At 53.8% G+C, this 17,014-nt stretch overlaps 1 protein-coding gene across 17 annotated transcripts in view; it reads right to left on the reverse strand.

Moving 5' to 3' along the window:
• The window catches only part of COL4A1 (collagen type IV alpha 1 chain), a 135,615-nt gene that overhangs the window by 21,100 nt on the left and 97,501 nt on the right, over window positions 1-17,014 (reverse strand). For 16 of the 17 annotated variants that reach the window (XR_014071810.1, XM_081551880.1, XM_081551882.1 and 13 more), the window contains 15 exons: window positions 15,286-15,381; window positions 13,856-13,939; window positions 13,256-13,326; window positions 8,689-8,880; window positions 7,958-8,126; window positions 5,211-5,303; window positions 5,022-5,126; window positions 4,346-4,443; window positions 3,687-3,837; window positions 3,371-3,484; window positions 2,374-2,541; window positions 2,169-2,258; window positions 1,198-1,350; window positions 946-1,044; window positions 745-834 (listed from right to left, as the gene is read on the reverse strand). Coding sequence is in view for 16 of the 17 variants with exons in the window: in XM_081551880.1 (XP_081408006.1) it covers window positions 745-834; window positions 946-1,044; window positions 1,198-1,350; window positions 2,169-2,258; window positions 2,374-2,541; window positions 3,371-3,484; window positions 3,687-3,837; window positions 4,346-4,443; window positions 5,022-5,126; window positions 5,211-5,303; window positions 7,958-8,126; window positions 8,689-8,880; window positions 13,256-13,326; window positions 13,856-13,939; window positions 15,286-15,381 (1,773 nt within the window). In the remaining variant the exon portion in view is untranslated. Of the gene's footprint in view, window positions 1-744; window positions 835-945; window positions 1,045-1,192; window positions 1,351-2,168; window positions 2,259-2,373; window positions 2,542-3,370; window positions 3,485-3,686; window positions 3,838-4,345; window positions 4,444-5,021; window positions 5,127-5,210; window positions 5,304-7,957; window positions 8,127-8,688; window positions 8,881-13,255; window positions 13,327-13,855; window positions 13,940-15,285; window positions 15,382-17,014 lie in introns of all 17 variants that reach the window. The other variant, XM_081551881.1, reaches the window with a different exon arrangement.

A 17,014-nucleotide genomic window follows, 5' to 3' on the forward strand; every position in this document is an offset into this window, starting at 1 on the left:
TGCAGTCAAATTTCATTATCCAAATGAATCAGAGGGGGCATGACGCAGGTCATGGACAACAGAAGTGTACCTGCTTCCATGACTGATGTGGGCAGTCAAACTAACTTATAAATAGGTGCCCCCAGCAGCTGGATGTTTTTATCTTAAATAAAGTGACAGAGTGCCTTGCAAAGCCCTGGGGAGGAGCCGTGAGACAGGCCTGCTGGCCTGACTTGTGGCGCCAGGAGATTCTGAGAAGTCTTGGCACCCAAACCATCTGCACCCCTTGGCTCTCAGCTTTCTGTCTCCTGTCTCCTCTGTGGCAGCTGTCACTGCAGCAGATGCCAATGGCAAAGCATGGAAGCCAGCTCAGCACCGGGGCAGAGGGCCCAGAAGAGTCTTCTGAGCTAATGTCAGGAGAGCAGGAGCCTCTTGTGCTGAGAAAACTGAGTGAAGAATTAATCGCCCTTTCGATGGATCCAAATAGACACACCTGGAGAAAGTTCACAGTCTACCACCCATGTTCATCTTATTAATTTGGGAGGGCTTTTGTCTGTTTTATTTAAGCCAGGGTCATAGGGTCAGCCAAAGGCCCACCCTCCCTAGGCAAGAGGTCTCACAGAACTGAAGATGTGAGTCTGTGTAAGAGACACGTCTCCCTGGATTATGTCCTCAGGCAGTGGGCCTCACGCAAGCCTCGCCCCACCAGCCCGACAGGTGCCACAGGCGCGCCTGAAAGAAGCCCCTTTCCTAAGCCCCACGTACCCGGTAGCCCCATTCCACCAGTGGATCCTTTGGGACCAGGAAGTCCCGGAGCACCTGGGATCCCGCTCACACCTGGATCACCTTTAGGTCCTGGGATCATAAAGACAAAAACCCAACAGGTCAATAGCCACGAAAAGTGCCAGGTAACACCTCCCCGCACGAGCCCCTGCTGTGCAGGCGACCTTGAACTTCCCACCGTACCTGGCTGCCCAGGGTGTCCTGCCTGACCGTCCTTTCCGGGCACGCCTGGGGTTCCCGGGTCTCCCCGGGATCCTTTATCACCAGTTGGGCCAGTCTGTCCTGTGCAACACAGGAAAAAAAAAAAAATGATGATGATGCAAGTCTACTTAAAGCAAGTCATAGAAACACAGGTTGGTCCATCATCATGCGGGAAGACCTGAATAGCTCATCTGATCCCCTCCCCCTCCACAGGTGAACACTCCTCCACGTTACCTTTCTCGCCTTGGTCTCCCTTCTCGCCCTTCATGCTGCCCATGTCCACCTTATCCATGGAGCCTGGCTTGCCAGGGAGCCCCACATCACCTTTGTCACCCTTGAAGCCAGGATCTCCCCTGGGTCCCGAAGAGCCAGGGAAGCCATGGTCCCCTGCAGAAGAGAGAGGAGGCACCAGGTGAGACGTGGCCAAGGGCCCCGGGCAGTGACAAGCTTGGTGTTCTTTCTGGCCAGTAGAAGCAACCGACAAACAAGGTATAAAGAACAAACCGCCTCTCCAAAAACGGCACTGAAGGGCCAGTGTCTGCATAACCCAGAAGAATGTGACACAGGCAAATGAACAATAGAGCCATTTCTAGAATTTATTATTTGCTAATACTTCCAATGTATGAGACTTCAATTCTTAATTTAAATAAACGACATTTTCTCTCCTTCCTAAATCCCTTCATGACTCCTGTTCACAGTGGTCCCTCAACTCTATGTGAAGTGACGGAAGGGGAACTCTCCCATTCAACTACACAAATCACCACTTTTATGTCTAAGGTTCAAAGTCAATACTTTTTGCTTAAAAAAAAAAAAACAACATTATTTTGAACCAAATGGCATGGTAAGAAAGAAAAATTAAGACTTGTAAACTTGCTAAATTGTTTACAAGTTTGCTAAATTGACTCTAAGGACTCAGTTCCTTTGACCTTGCATGATTGAAGATTCTACCATTTCCAAAAAAACTCAACTGTACCAACAAAGAAATCCCCCAAACCTGTCTTCTCCCTTACTTTCTGGTAGGGCACAGTCCATAATTCCCATGAACCATGAGTTACATGAGGGGGACTTCCAGACCCTTCACTTGACCTTCTTCTTTCCTAGGTTTCTTGGATGAACTACAGTCTACAACGATTAGAGAATTTCCCACAAGGCACTGGGGCCCAGACATACATAACACAAGCTTTTCCGAAGTCACCACTCCTTACCTTTGGCACCCGGCAATCCTGGCACGCCCGCTGGTCCTGGCGAGCCGGGCTGCCCCGGGGTCCCCATGACGCCCATCTCTCCCTTGGGACCTGTGGCCGGACAGAAGGACCGTGAATGGTGGTGGCAGAGGCCCAACGAGGGTCGTGAACAAGAGCCAGGAGGCATCTCCCCAGGCCCACGTGGGTGTGGCTCACAGTCACTCACCTGGAAACCCGGGCTGTCCGGGGGCGCCCTGCTGTCCAGGAAGGCCAGGCAGCCCCGACTGCCCCGTCAGGCCGGGGAGCCCCTGGAACCCTTTGTCTCCTTTGGGGCCTGGCATGTCCAGGCCTGGGAAGCCGGGGAAGCCCTTCTCGCCTTTCACTCCGGGGGGGCCTGAGACAGGGAAGAGAAGGGGCGTTGGCAGGACTGGCGGGGTGTCCGGCGGTGCCCTGGAGCCCGTGCACCCGTGTGGCTGTGGCCACGTCAGGGCAGGCGGTGTGGAGCTGCTCCCCCTCCTCAGACAGTGGTACGTGGGGCCACCGCTGGGCACGCAGTGTCCCAAGACGAAGCCCCCCTGCCCACGGGGCATCGGCAGCAGGCTCCTCCCCGGCCCCTCCGCGGTGGTGAGACTCAGCCCAGCATCCCCCACGTGGCTGCCCCCGGCTGTCCTGTGCTGCCCACCACCACTGTCCCACTTGACTGACGATGGTTATAAAGGCAGAGGCAGCTTCCAGACACAGACTCCTGTGTGTTACCCACGACTCACTACTCCTCCTGTGGAAGGATCAGACAGAGGCACCGATCCTTCTGAATTAAATATAAAAGGTACTGACTATACAATAAAGGGGAAGTGTCTTTGGCACATAAACCAAGTTCAGAGAGAGGAAGAGAATGGCATCCATGACTTGGTGTGTGTGTGACAGTCACTCAGTCCTGTCCAACTCTTTGCGAACCCGTGGACTAAAGCCCGCCAGGCTCCTCTGTCCATGGAATTCTCTGGACAAGAATACTGGATTGGGCTGCCTTATCCCTTTTCCAGGGAATCTTCCCGACCCAGGGATCAAACTTAGGTCTCTCGTTTTATAGATGGATTCTTTACCATCTGAGCCATGAAACCTGTATCCACAAAATAGAGCTGTATCCACAAAAAAGCTGACTCTTCCCCTTTTAGCCCTAGATTGTGAGTTAGGGAAGGGGGCATTCTGGAAGAATGCAGTATCACCTGATGACCCAGGGGGTCCCTGTCCTCCGGGGGGGCCCATTGCTCCAGGGGGGCCGATTCCGGGGACTCCCGGAGCTCCTTTGGGGCCTTGCAATCCAGGAGGTCCCGGGTCACCTGGATGGGGAAGAAACAGTGGCCACATCAGGGAGATGGCCGTGTCAGGGCACACCACCCTCCACACCAGGGGCCGGGACACCGTCTGGGATTTTCATCATTCATTCAACAAACATGTACTGGGTCCTAGCAGGGGCTCGGAGGCCACACAGTAAACAGACCCCCTTCCCTGCCACTGGCCGGCTTTTCCCGTAGACATTACCTCTGAGCCCCTGGAGGCCGGGGGGGCCGATGGCACCGTGCTCTCCAGGAACGCCTGGTCCTCCGACGTTTCCCTTCTCCCCGGGGGTCCCAGGGATGCCCGGTATCCCAGGCAGGCCTTTGAGTCCCGGCAGACCGACTCCAGGCTCGCCCTGGGGACCCAGAGCACAGAGAAGGCAGTGACCCTCGGAGCCGAGGTTGGCGGCTGTCACGCCTGGGTGTGCACTCTCGGGCGCCCTCTTGGTATCTGTGGCTCGGGCCACGGAGGAGGCGCCTAAGGACCCCACAGTGCTCAGGGCAGTCCCCGTCACGAAGAATTACTGGACCCAAACATCCATATCACTGAAGCTGAGAGAGGCTGCCGTCCACCCTCCTGGGGGGCTTCATGCCACTTTCTTCCTCCACTCCCGATAGACACACGTTGCGCACTGAGACCCAGGACGCACACGGGCAAGAGCACAGACGCGAAGCGGAAGCAAATGGCTGCTCCGCAAAGACGCAGGACTGTGTGCTGCCCCACGTCCCTCGGGATTTCCTGTCTGATGCTATTTCACATAAAACATGCTGACCCAACACACCCCATGAGATTAGCAGCCTACGGTTTGTGTCCACTTCATCACAGCGATGCGGACAGCAATCTGGGGAATGCTCGATACGCACCTTCTGGCCAGGTGGACCGGGGGTGCCAGGTAAGCCGTTGAAGCCTTGGCGACCCGGATTCCCAGGAGGTCCAGCGTCTCCAGGTAAACCATCAACGCCTGTTTGGAAGAGTCAAAAAAAAATCGTCAATGTAAATCAATGTAAAATACTATTCCCGACCTCCTCCACTTCTTTAACCTGCTCAGATGAACTTGAACAGACTTGAGGGGGTCAGCAGGGAACATGAGACACGCTGGGCCGGGTGGGGGGCAGCTAGGGGCAGGGACCACTCTCGGCGCCGGACGCCCCCTCCTCTTTCTCCCTCACTCCTGCCCCTCCGTTCCTTTCCTTCTTTGTAAACTTTTCTTCCTATCTGCTCCCTGCAAACACATCACACCAGTATCTGCAGACTGGGAATGGCGATTGAGACTCTGGGGACTCCGAGTGAGATCAGGGGCATCCCCTTTGCCTGATTAGAAAACCAGCCCGATTGCCCAATGCAGACCTGCATCTTTTAAAAAAACAAAACAAAATCTTTGTGCCACACCACACAACACACAGGAACCTGGTTCCCTGCCCAGGGATTGAACCCGTGCCGTTTGCATTGACAGACTGGAGTCTTAGCCACTGGGTCACCAGGGAGGTCCCCGAACCCGCACGTGAACAAGAACCCTTGTGAGGCCCCACCAGGGCTCACCTTTGGGGCCAGGGGGCCCTGGAAATCCAATCCCAGGCTGGCCGATGGCGCCCTTCTCTCCAGGGAGGCCCGGCCTTCCGGGGCTTCCAGGAAAACCTCGGTCACCTGTGGCGGGAGAAGCCGGCGGTCAGAGAACACGAGCGCTTTCCCACGGGGCCCCAGGTGGACTGGCGAGAACCTTAAGGGTACCTTGTGGCCCCTGGAAGCCGGGAGACCCGGGAAGTCCTTCTGCTCCAGGGGGGCCGGGCAAGGGCATGACTTTTCCCGCCTCTCCCTTGAGACCTGGGGAAAGAGAACAAAGGCTCAGTGTGAGGGCCGCACTCTCGCGTCCAGGAGAGCGGCCCCGTCCACACGCCTCCCTGCCACCTTCCATCGAAGCCTCTCTCACAGAGACCACCTCTTGTCCACAACGTCCAGACTGACCCAGACATTCGGTCGACACAGGCATCCCTTACGTGTCCAAAACAAGAGTCACGAGAAGCTGAAAAGTCTGCACACATAGAGCAAGGCGACCCCAGGTCACCGTCTGTCCAAGTCAGGACCCTCTGGGAGGCCCCTCTGAGCGTCTCAGACGGGACTGGCTCTCAGCTGCTCTGAGGCCCGTCAGCGGGGAAGTCATCTTCAGAACCTGCTCCGCTGGTGATGTGAGCCGGCTTATCGCCAGCAGCCCAGACAAGCCCCTCTTCTCTCTGCAAGCCGGGAGGGGCAGGCCCAGCCCCTGGGCGCCCGTGCCTGCGAGGACCACTGGGTGTCAGGATTGAGCTGCGTCAGGGAAGGACCACAGGCCTCGTCTCCACCGAATCATCACGTACCTTAAAGCGTTCAGGATAACAAGGGCCTCCGGAGGGCGGCCGGCACTCTCGTTAGCTACAGACTGTGGGAAACCCCGGGGCCTGACCCCAACACATCTCTGCTATCAGCTCCAGGCCTGGGAACAAGGCTTTTACGATCCTCAGAGTAAACACAGCTCTGGCTGATCAAAGCCACTGGGTTTCTAATCCCAGAGCTGCCGGGGTCTGGAATGGCCCAGGGAGCTTCCAGAATGAGAACTGACCACCAGCACTGCCAGCTTTCCCACCTTTGGGAACCTTCTCTTCCTCTCAAGACATATCTGTGTGTACCCCACTGGCTTTCTGATGATGGTAGTTTCTGGCCGAGAAAAAAAGCTGATCCTATTTACACTCTGCAAGTGTTGAAGAACACTTGAGACGGTGCTCCGGGAATCAGGAGTAGTAGAGTCCCTCCTCCAAGAGCGAGGGGCTTCCTCAGTCAAGCCCAGGACTTCCTGCCCGAAAGGAATCATAAAAGAGACATTTCTCGGATCCTTGCTAAACAGCGAATAAGTAAGTCCTAACTTAAGGCCAAGTAACCAGTGATTACCCAGCAATGGCAGTAGTAATAACCAACGCAGCGAGATGGGTTTGGACTTCCATCAAAGGCTGCTCGCATTTCCTGCGGTAGCAAGCTGATGACTCTATACTGTGCCTTCACAGGGAGATGACGGCTCCCGGGGGTGGGGGAGAGGAAGCTGATGGAACTCGGGGCTGGACACAGGCTCGGGACAGTGGGCAAACGTGTGAGGGCCCGACTAGCTGCAGCTCTTCCTGGAAACTCTGATCGTCCACTGCGGAGTCACTGTGCCCCTCGAGGCTCACTGCTCACACCACTGGAATCATCCCAGGTCACCTTTCACTCACCCCTCCAACTTTTAAAATGTCTCAGTAAAGCTCACGTCCTCTGTCCTCTGTGTCCAGGTCACTCCTGACCTCTTCTTTTCTACGTTTTGCGGGCAGCCATGTCAGTGTTCCTGTCTTCTCTGTTGTTTTTCAGTCACTAGGTCACGTCTGACTCTCTGCGACCCCATGGACTGCAGCACGCCAGGCTTCCCTGTCCATCATCAACTCCCAGAGTTTGCCCAGAGTCATGTCCATCGCGTCGGTGATGCCATCCAGCCATCTCATACTCTGTTGTCCCCTTCTCCTCCTGCCCCCAGTCCTTCCCAGCATCAGGGTCTTTTCCAATGAGTCAGTTTTTCGCATCAGGTGGCCAAAGTACTGGAGCTTCAGCTTCAGCATCAGTCCTTTTAGTGAATCACAGTCAGCTAACAGGTCACTGAGCAGCTACTGTGTGTGGGGCCTGGGGAGCCCCCTTTCCTGCGGTCCCCGATGATGAACCAGTGATGGCGATGCCGTGGAGCACATCCCTGGGAACCCCTCGCACGGCCTGCCCCCCACGTCCTCTGCTGGAGCCCAGGCGGTGGGCCCACCCCCCACATCCTCTGCTGGAGCCCAGGCGGTGGGCTCTGGGAGGGTAGGGGCTCTGGCTGGCTTTCCGTCTGGTCACTTAGCAGTGTGCACAGCTCCCAGAGAAGCATGGACAACCGTCAGGGGTTGAAACGAGCATGGAACTAACCAGCCAAGTCGGTGTGGCTGTGGATTAGTCCCTGACTGTGTGCAGATCAGCAGAGGGCTGGGAAGCACGTGGCCTGGGATACACAGAAGCCAAAAACGGGCCACTCATCGGGGGAAAAAGAGAGCATAGGCTTACGCGGTTTTAACGTCCACATAAAGGGCTGATTTTCGCTGGTACATACGGCATGTGCGTGCTGCGTGCTAAGTCACTCAGTCCTGTCTGACTCGTTGCGACCCCCTGGACTGGAGCCTGCCAGGCTCCTCTGTCCACGGGATTCTCCAGGGAAGAATACTGGAGTGGGCTGCCATGTACGGCATACTTATTTATAAGGAAATCACCTTAAATTCAACTGCTTGTCATCCAGACGCTACACACATCACCTGGCCCAGCTCATAAAGGAAGGGATGAACACGGGAGTGCTAAGGAAGGACTTGCCCAGGCCACAGTCCACCTCCTGGCAGGACTGAACCAAGACCCACACCCATTCGTCGCTGAGCCCAGGCTCCTGGTGCTTCGGGCCTCACCTGGCTGGCCTGGGGCCCCGGGGTTTCCTGGGAAGCCCATCTGTCCTTTGTCACCAATGGGGCCAGTCGGGCCGAAGCCTGGAGGCCCCGGAGGGCCGGTGTCACCACGGCTCCCAGGGAATCCGACGCCTCCTGGGGGGCCCCGCTCCCCTTTCAATCCTACTGAACCCTGGAGTGAGAAAGAGAGCGTTATCAGCAGACATACCAGCGCTCCGACCCACAGCACAGTTCCCAGCACCCGCGGTAAATGAGTGACCAGGGTCTAACGTGGCTGTGCCACTTATTTACCTCGACCCGTCAGCAAAGGTCAACCTGCAGTTAATCAGCGAAACCAGCATTCTTCCGTGTCAGCAGAGCAACCACCCTGCCTGCCTCCCCCAGACCAGGGCACACTCCAAAGAGGAAGGCATTCATCTCTGGAACCTTCTTTGAAAGGGTGACTTGAACGCCATTAACTTTAAACTTCACCTCCATCCAACAGGTGGGCGCCTTTCCAGCTCCCCCAGATCCATCAGAAGAGAGTGACCCCCCTTATCATCTTGCTGTTCAAGTCAAGGTCCTCAGCTCCCAGGTTTACAGACCACAGTTTTCCCAGGGGATGAGACATGAGTTTGTCTCTGACAATGACACCCCCCCTCCCCGAGTGGAAACAGGCAGTTATGATACCAATGACTCATTTATCTGCATATCCATCCGTCAAGCACACGTTCAGAGTCTGGGAATCCACCTACCGGGGAGCCTCTGGGGCCGGGCAGACCCGGATGGCCGTCTCTTCCGGGGGAGCCCGCTCTGCCTGGCATGCCGGGCTGGCCTGGGAAGCCGGGGTCTCCTTTGTCGCCCTTGAGCCGTATGTCGAAGTAGATCTCGCCGGGCTCGCCCTTGGCTCCCGGCTGGCCCATGAGACCCGGCGTACCTTGTGGACCCTGCAAGAGCAAAGCCTTATGATGCCCCCAGCGAAGCCACTCATCCGGAGAGCAGAGCAGAGCCAACCAGGGGTCAGGGCACCTGGGGCAGGGGGACGGGCCGAGGTTTCCTCGTTCCCTGTCTGGGAGCCAGCCAGCAGCCCTGTGACCAGGCCCTGAGCTGACTGCCCTGCTGCGTTACCCTGACAAAGCCTTCAGAAGGGATCGCTGGCCGGGACAGGCACAGAACAGCAGCTGTCCCCAGCCCGTGGGCCAGGCCCTGGTCACTTTCTTGCCTTTCACAACCGCTAACGTTGCCTAGAACAGCTTAGCTCTGACTGGTAGGGGCTGGATTGCGACTCCCTGGGTCCAGGAGCCGGAGCTGGAGCTGGGAGCAGCCACGCTCTCCAAGTCTTGCCAGTGCTGAATCACACAGCTTCCCTTCCACGCTCACGGCCCTAATTCCGGAAGAGATGAGAAGGTACAGGGCACCTGGGCAGAGGAGACAGCTAGGGCGAGCACCTGGCCAGTTCTGTAACGGTGATGCTGAGACGTCAGTGGAACAGGAGTAAGTTTCCCAAGAGACTATGTCTCAGCTCCTGGAAGGCGGGATCCTCAAAGGATGCCCACACCCCTCGAATGTGCTTCCTCCAGCCTCCCGAGTGGAGGGAAGAGCCAGGACTTCCAACGACTGTCTCAGTGAACTGCTCTCTGAGAGGAGTCTGCAGGCTCCCTGCTCACTAGGCAGGATTCATGTGGTTTGAACCCCTTTTCGTAAACTCCCTTTGAAATGGTTTTTGGATGTCTGTGAATCACATGCATGCACACACCTCTGTGTCTGTGTGTAACCTGTACTCCTCAATGGAGGGAGCCGGGGGCAGGGAGACACCCAAATCCACGCAACCTTTAGACATCAACATGGCTCCCATTCACCACATGCCTGAGAGGGGTCCCATCCTGGGGCACCCCTGACTCTTAACCCAACTCTGAAGCGAAACCATGGGAACAGCCACCCAGCAGGTGAGGAGCTAATAGTCAAAGGTTGGCGATATGTCCAGGACTGCACGCCAGAAAGTGCTGATTTCCGGCTGCAGAGCCAGTCCTGGGCCCCCACAGCATGTGGGCCCCCCGTGGAGTTGGGTGTTATCTAGGAAAGCCTGCCTCGGACACAGACGTGGGGGCTCGGCTCGGAGGGGTTCAGGGGCTGGCGTGCTCGGGAGGCATCGCCGTGGGGCTGACGTGTGTCTGCTCATCTGGCCTCCGAAGAGTCAGAACGGTGCCAGCTAAGTTGTGGGGCAGCTGCTCCGCCCAGGCGGGCAGTTACCCTTTCTCAGAGACGCAGCCGAAGCCAGGCAGGGCTCTTCCAGAAGTCGGGAGAGGGGGCAACAAGGCTGCACTGCCCACTACTATTTAAAAACTTAACATTAAACCTCCATTCCTTAGCCACACGGCCACACTTCAAGGACTCAGTAGCCACCACCGGCCAGCAGTTCCCAAACTGGACAGTGCTGACTGAGGACGGTCTACCCTGGCAGAAAGTGCTGTTGGACAGACACCGCTAGTCGGAGCTGGCCCCGGGCTGCGAGTGCCCCTTGGAATCAAGCAGGCTTTGCTCAGCTCTCCTCAGGAATCAGGGACGATGCTCAACCTATGTGTGCCAGCCCCCAGGGGGGCCACACAGTATTTCCACCAGCCACCCACTGGGAAGGCTAGCAGGGGTCATGGAAAAGTCACTACTTGGTTGAAAGCTGCTGTGGTATTTTGTAGCTTTTTTCTCTCCGAGTTAATATTAGCTCCCATGCATCCTCCAGTTCAGCGCAGTTCAGTCGCTCAGTCGTGTCCGCCTCTTTGCGACCCCATGGACTGCAGCACACCAGGCCTCCCTGTCCATCACCAACTCCCGGAGCTTGCTCAAACTCATGTCCATCGAGTCAGTGATGCCGCCCGGCTAAACTCAGAAACCTCTTCAGAAAGACCAAGGACCTCTGTTCCCATGCTACCACGACGCAGCCTGGGGTCCTCCCTGCTCCCAGGAACATTCACTGTCTGCTCATCTCTCCACTAGCTTTTCAGGGCTTTGAGGGCAAGACCGAGGCTTTCTGTCTTGTGTCCGTGTGTCCGTCTCCAAGAGGGAGATGCTGGAGGAAGGACATGCTGAACCAGCAATATCCATCAATAAAAAATAAATGCCAGGGTAAGGAATGACAACCAGTGCAGATCTTCTCAAAATGGAAGCACCGTCTTATGTTATGTCGATGATTCACAGCTTAGAAATAGTGCTTCCTAATACTCTGAGCACAGGGTGGGAAAAATACAATTTTTCCCCCCATACCGATGACCTTGTCAGGCATTAAGGGAGAAATCCAGGGTTTCTTTGAAAAGTGACATTTACAACCCAAGGACATCTCATGTGGTTTCTCTGCCAGACCTTCTTAATCTTAAACGATTTAAAGGTCTTTTGATTCTTATCCCTTAAGATAAATACTGAAGAATCAAACGCTGCCTTGGAGGTTCAGCATCAGCTGCACAAACTGGAGACGATCTGACGACTTGCACAGTCTTCTTCCAAAAAGTGTGCCGCCGTGGGAAAATTCAGGAGACGTTCCATCCAACCGACGCAGGTCATGCCTAGTGACACCGGACCTGCTGGGGGCTGGGCTTCAGCATCTCAGCGTGGCCCCTGCTCCCCAAAATCAGACTCTCGGCCTTCAGAGGACACGTCACAGAAACGCTGCCCAAGTCGAGTGCAGGACCAGAGGGGTTTTCACTGGAACCTGCTTTTCAGTCTGCTCTCCTGGTCTGCAGAGCCTCTTTTAGCCTCCAGCCGAATTTGAAATAAGGGGACCACATTTTTGAGCTAGTTTAACCATGGAGTTATGATACTGCATCTAACAAAAGGAAAACCATTATCATCTTGAGTTATTTACCCATAGAACAGTTTTTAGAAGTGTTTTCCTTCTATACCAAGAAAGGAGCTCTGACGAACAAGGTACAGGGATTTGCATTTTTGCTGTACATTTTCTGCATTTTTTCTTTATCATGACTTCTCCTCAACCACCCCCCTTCCTTTTTTTTCTCATTTTTATTGGGTCTGGGGCTGGATCTAGGGGCGGGTGTCTGAACTGGGTTCCAGGCAGACTTGAAGCAGGAAGTCTTTATTCCAGAAAGGCTGAGGAGATAAAGACCATGTCCAGACTCTGTCTGTGGCCTTCAAAGTGGTTCCGACTTTGATCCCCACCACAGTCAGCATTCCCAGCTTTGTGAACTTACAACTTATTTAGAAATATTTTAAACAATTGCGACTTCTAACTCAGCTCCCCAGGCACAGGGGAAGTTCTGCAGAGCAGAGGCCCACAATCTGACTTCAAAAGGAGAAAACCATTGAATTCCAGCTGTTTCATTCCTATTTCAATTCACTCTTGGCCTGGCCCACTCTTATAGAACCTTCCAGAAATATCTTTTTAAACTATAAATGTAATTTGTACATCAAAAAGGAGTAATGCTAAAGATTTGATGTTCAATTTAGCACAAAAGAAAAATGAAAAGAAAAAAGGAATGAAAGAAATTGGCGAAGCTGGTTAACACTTACTGAACTTACAGGAACAAAGAAAATATGAGAACAAAGCCCAAAGGTCTAACAGCTTCAGCAGCGAAGCTGACTACATGCACAAAAGTCACGTCCTTCAATATTTAAGATCGTTACTATAATTTCCTACTCAATGACTCCTTTTAAAACAAAGTAGAAAGGTTAAGAAACTGATATTCTGTTTTACTGAAAGGTTTCACATCCTGAAATTGAGATATTGCATTTACAGGTTCGAAAAAGCATCTTTATAATAGATGTTGGTGATAGGAATTTTCAAAATCTATATCTGTAATAATGAGAATAAAGGAATAGCTCAGATTTCCAGAAGAAAATAGGTCAGTTTTCCTCCAACACCATAGAAACCATCACTGCTAAACTTATTCACTGAGGAGTTCTAGATTATCTGGTGTGAGGATGGATGGTCGTGTAGAAAGACAACAGCTCACCTGCGTGGCTTTTGGTAGTAACCCTTGGTGGCACCATTGGCTGCAAGAGCTCCTAGAGGCCCTGTGGGAAAGTGTCCACCAGCGCTGAGCTACACCTGGACACGGGTTAAGTGGCAGCTGAATTCTGACCAGGTGAGAAGACCAGCAAGTTGGGATGAGGGTTCTGGATTCAATGCTTCAGACCATTCTCAGCTCAATCAGTCAGGAAGGACATGGGGAATAATTCTAACTGTTTCACAAAGAAATCCTTTACTGGCTTCCAAATAAAGCAGGAGTCCATTTGCAGACGCAAAAAGATACGCCTTTGCTGGTTTGCTTGGTGGCAACTTCTAATACGTACGGGAACTCAGACTGGTTTACTTACAGGCGTTCCTTCCAGACCATCCCTGCCGGGCAAGCCTCTGTCACCCTTGGCCCCTGGTTGTCCTGGGAAACCTTTTTTAAGAGACAGAGGAAAAATTCAGCACTTTGTTGATAAGACACTTTCTAACAGCTCAAAATACTTCCTTTTTCTTCAAGATTCAAAAGCGCAAAGATTTTTATACAAAGTGGATGATGTTCAAAGACAAAAAAATGCCCAAAATGGGCTCAGAAGGGGGGAAGTGCCCCGGGAATGTGCACCAGGAGCCCTGACTCTGGATGGCTGCAAGTCCCTGCCCACCCATCCAGGGACACTCCCACCAAAGCAGGTGGACACCTCCTCTGAGATGAGGAAGTTCCCAGAGCTGTGCGAACCACTTGCCGCTGCCCTTTCACTAGGAAGCCTCTCTGACACTGTGTCTGTAGGCCATCTTGATCGTTTTCAACAAAATGGACAAATCCCGGAAGTGCAGGTCCACTTCTCATCTCTTCCTTTAGCGCTGACGCAGACCATCGGGTCAGGCAGTAAGATACGCTTCACTGTGAAGGTTCTGACCCACTGAAGCAAATCCCGACCTGGTCCCTTTCACACTGGGGGTCTTACCTATTTCTCCAGGGGGTCCCTGTGGCCCTGGGGGCCCACGAAGCTCTGTTGTGTCACAAACGAGGCAACTGTCTCCTTTTTGACCTAAAAAAGGAGACACAGGGTATTATGCATAATGAGGGAGCAGCCAGCCCTGCAGCACAGTGGCAGTGCAGGAGAGGCACCATCCACCCAGCGCCTGCTCCGGACGCATCCAGCTGCCAGTGGTCGTGGGTCCCTGCCACGGGGCCCGCCCTCTGTCCTCAGCACGGTCACAGGCGACCACGGGGACCCTTCTAAGGAGCCCCATTCTTCTGTCCTGCAGAGGGACAGGCCCTGCCTCAATCCACAGTGGTCCAGAACTCCATTCTGCTCATCAGCCTGAAACGACACGACTGCATCCTTCTGTCTCTTAACTCTGAAACTTCCCATCATCTTTCTCCTTGACTTAGTATTTCTTAGCCAACTAACTATGTAACTCCAGCACTCTGAACCTGTGTTCCAGGCTGACAGATGACAGAGGGGAGTAAAAAGGCACAAAAAGCAAGACCTGCCCTGACACGGAAGAGGGACGATGAGAGGAACCCCAGAACTGGAAGACGGGAGGACACGCCTTTCTCTGGAAACATGAATCTCTTGCATCTTGATTTTCAAACTACGCTAAAAGGCCTTTGGGATGTCTTAGTGTCTTCCTCCTAAACTTTGACTGAATCTAGGGTCCTGCAACATACATGGTTGTCAAAATCCTAAGACGTTTTCCAGGCATTTGCACTTTAAACTTCTGAAGAGTGCAAATTCTCTGCAATCTAAAGCCAGACATGGGATCCAGAGGGATCAGTCTTGTGGGGGCCACCCTCTCTCTGTTCTGGGCATTAAGAGCCATACTGGATAAATACCAGAACATCCTTGGTTTAGTCCACGTTAAGACAGGCCTGTCTGTACAGAGATGAGCCATTGTTCCCAAGATTGTGAGGGGATTATGCTGAGTCCTGGCCTGGCATTACAGACCCTTGAAAAGGTAAGATTAAAACTGAGAGCCCCGGGTGGAGTCGGCCGACTCACCAACTCACACTGATTAAGGGACCTGAGACTGGGGCGTGAACATCCTGTGTTTGTGATTGGGCTGACAGCCGGAAAGATGTGCATTCCTGGACAATGGAGTCTCGGACTTTGAACCAAAGGACCGCACGAAGATATCAATCTGGGAATTTAATCTGCTGACCACAGGGAGGGACTCTGACTTCGAGGCCCCCATTGCCTCCCCAGTGATAACTGTCTCTCCAGCACCCAGTAATCTCAGCAGGGCCGTCGGGAGGTGCGTCTCAGGAAGGGACTTTGAAGAGAGCTTCAAATGCAGAACTTACCCACGTCTGCCCAAAGCCGGTACGTATGAAGGGATGTATCACACGCCCAAGCACAATCACCCTTTCTTGAACAATTAAACCTCTTACCTTTTTCTCCAACTTCGCCCGTCAACCCCGGCTGCCCCGGAGTTCCGGGAGGACCCTGGTCGCCTGGCGGCCCGGGCTGGCATTCCACGAGTCCATCTGAAATGGATTTTTAACAGTTACAGGATCGCTCCCACCCAGCTGAAGCCAGGTGTTTTCACCGGCTCTTAATTTAATCTCTGTTACAAAACGAAACTATGTGCAGGCTATCTGACAAGTGCTGGAAATCCAGCTGTGATCAGCTTCGACACAGTCCCAGCACATTAACTTGTAAAATGTGACCAGCACAGAGAGCATCGTCCACTCCCCATCACGGCTAAAGTTTCTACTGTACGATTCTAATATGTATTTCAGCTCTTCAGCCCCATCCTGAACCTTATTTCATATTATCTGGCAAAGTACACACCATCACCCTTACAGATTCAGAAACTGAGGCTCAAAGAACGATGGGCTGTCCGTATCCTACATCTGTGAGGTCAACACAGAGACCTGACCAACTTTGTGCCTTTTTTTCCTGCTGAGCAGACTCAGAGAAGGGTTCATTATTTCAGAGGTGCAGACTGCCCGGGAAAACACCCCTAACTGTTCCGATTCAATCATGAGCATCACTGACGTGAAGAAGCATGAAAATGAACTGCAGCGACACAAACGCCATCTGTTGCGGGTTCCAGTAAAACACGGTATTGCTTCTGGACACACACAGTGATAGAGTTAGCGCTTCCTTCTCTGGTATCTCTGAAGGAAAACGACAGACGGGGCGATTAAACTCGAGGCTGCACCCGTCACTCGTCACGACCGTGGCCCGGACATCCACGGCTGCAGCTCCTGCGTCCGCAGCCCACACACCCGCTCTGTCTGTGCAAAACTCTCATTTAGGAATCCCCACTTAACACACTGTGATGTGCACCACCTAATTTGCACAGACTGAGAAGGGCGACTGGGAGACCAAGAGGGTAAACACCACAAGGCATTCAACCCCCGCACCCTGCACGATCCACAGCGGGGAGTTCAAGTCTTTCCACGAGAGGGGCTCACATGTCAGAACTGGCAGAACATTAAGAAAAGGCTTGAGACTTCCCCACAGCTGGCTCTCTCACCAGCCTCTTTGCTGATCACTCGATTTATTTATTTACTTATTTTTTTTTTGATCACTCGATTTAAAACTGCACCCCACGGCCCGCCCGCCCCCGCCCCGACCTCTGTCTTCCCCTCCCGACTCCGTCTCCTCCTGAATCTGTCAGCCCCGGCTGCTACCCCATCAGCTACTGATTTACTTGGTCTCTGTCTCGTGGTGCACGGCCCAGGAGGACAGGACCGTTTCGTGGGCTCTGTCACAGGTCTCAGGGTGGCACCTGGCATCGGAGGCACGCCGATGTTTGTTGAACGAGTAAGTGACCAAGGAATGACTGAATGAGCACCAAACTTAGGTTCCGTTGCCCACAAGCTTCTCTCAGAAATGCAGAGAAACGTGCCTTTGTGCTGCGTGCCTCTAGGACTTTGCTATTTGATCTTCGTTCTCCACGTTTCACATCAGAAGGGGCGGGAAGCCTCGTAAAGTCACAGAGAGTGCACTGTCCTGATCCATTAACAAGGAAACGCGTGCCCCTGGGTTCCCAGTGAGGCTGCCCGTCTGGAGGCCCTAGTGCCTGCCCTCCGGGAGTAAACCACGGCACTTCTGGGAGCCCCTTCCCACAGCCTGAGGAGCCGCGCTGTAGCCGCTCCACTGGGCACA

Source organism: Giraffa tippelskirchi, chromosome 12 (assembly GCF_054371585.1).
Source record: "Giraffa tippelskirchi isolate mGirTip1 chromosome 12, T2T-mGirTip1v1.2.pri, whole genome shotgun sequence".
Taxonomy (NCBI): domain Eukaryota; kingdom Metazoa; phylum Chordata; class Mammalia; order Artiodactyla; family Giraffidae; genus Giraffa; species Giraffa tippelskirchi.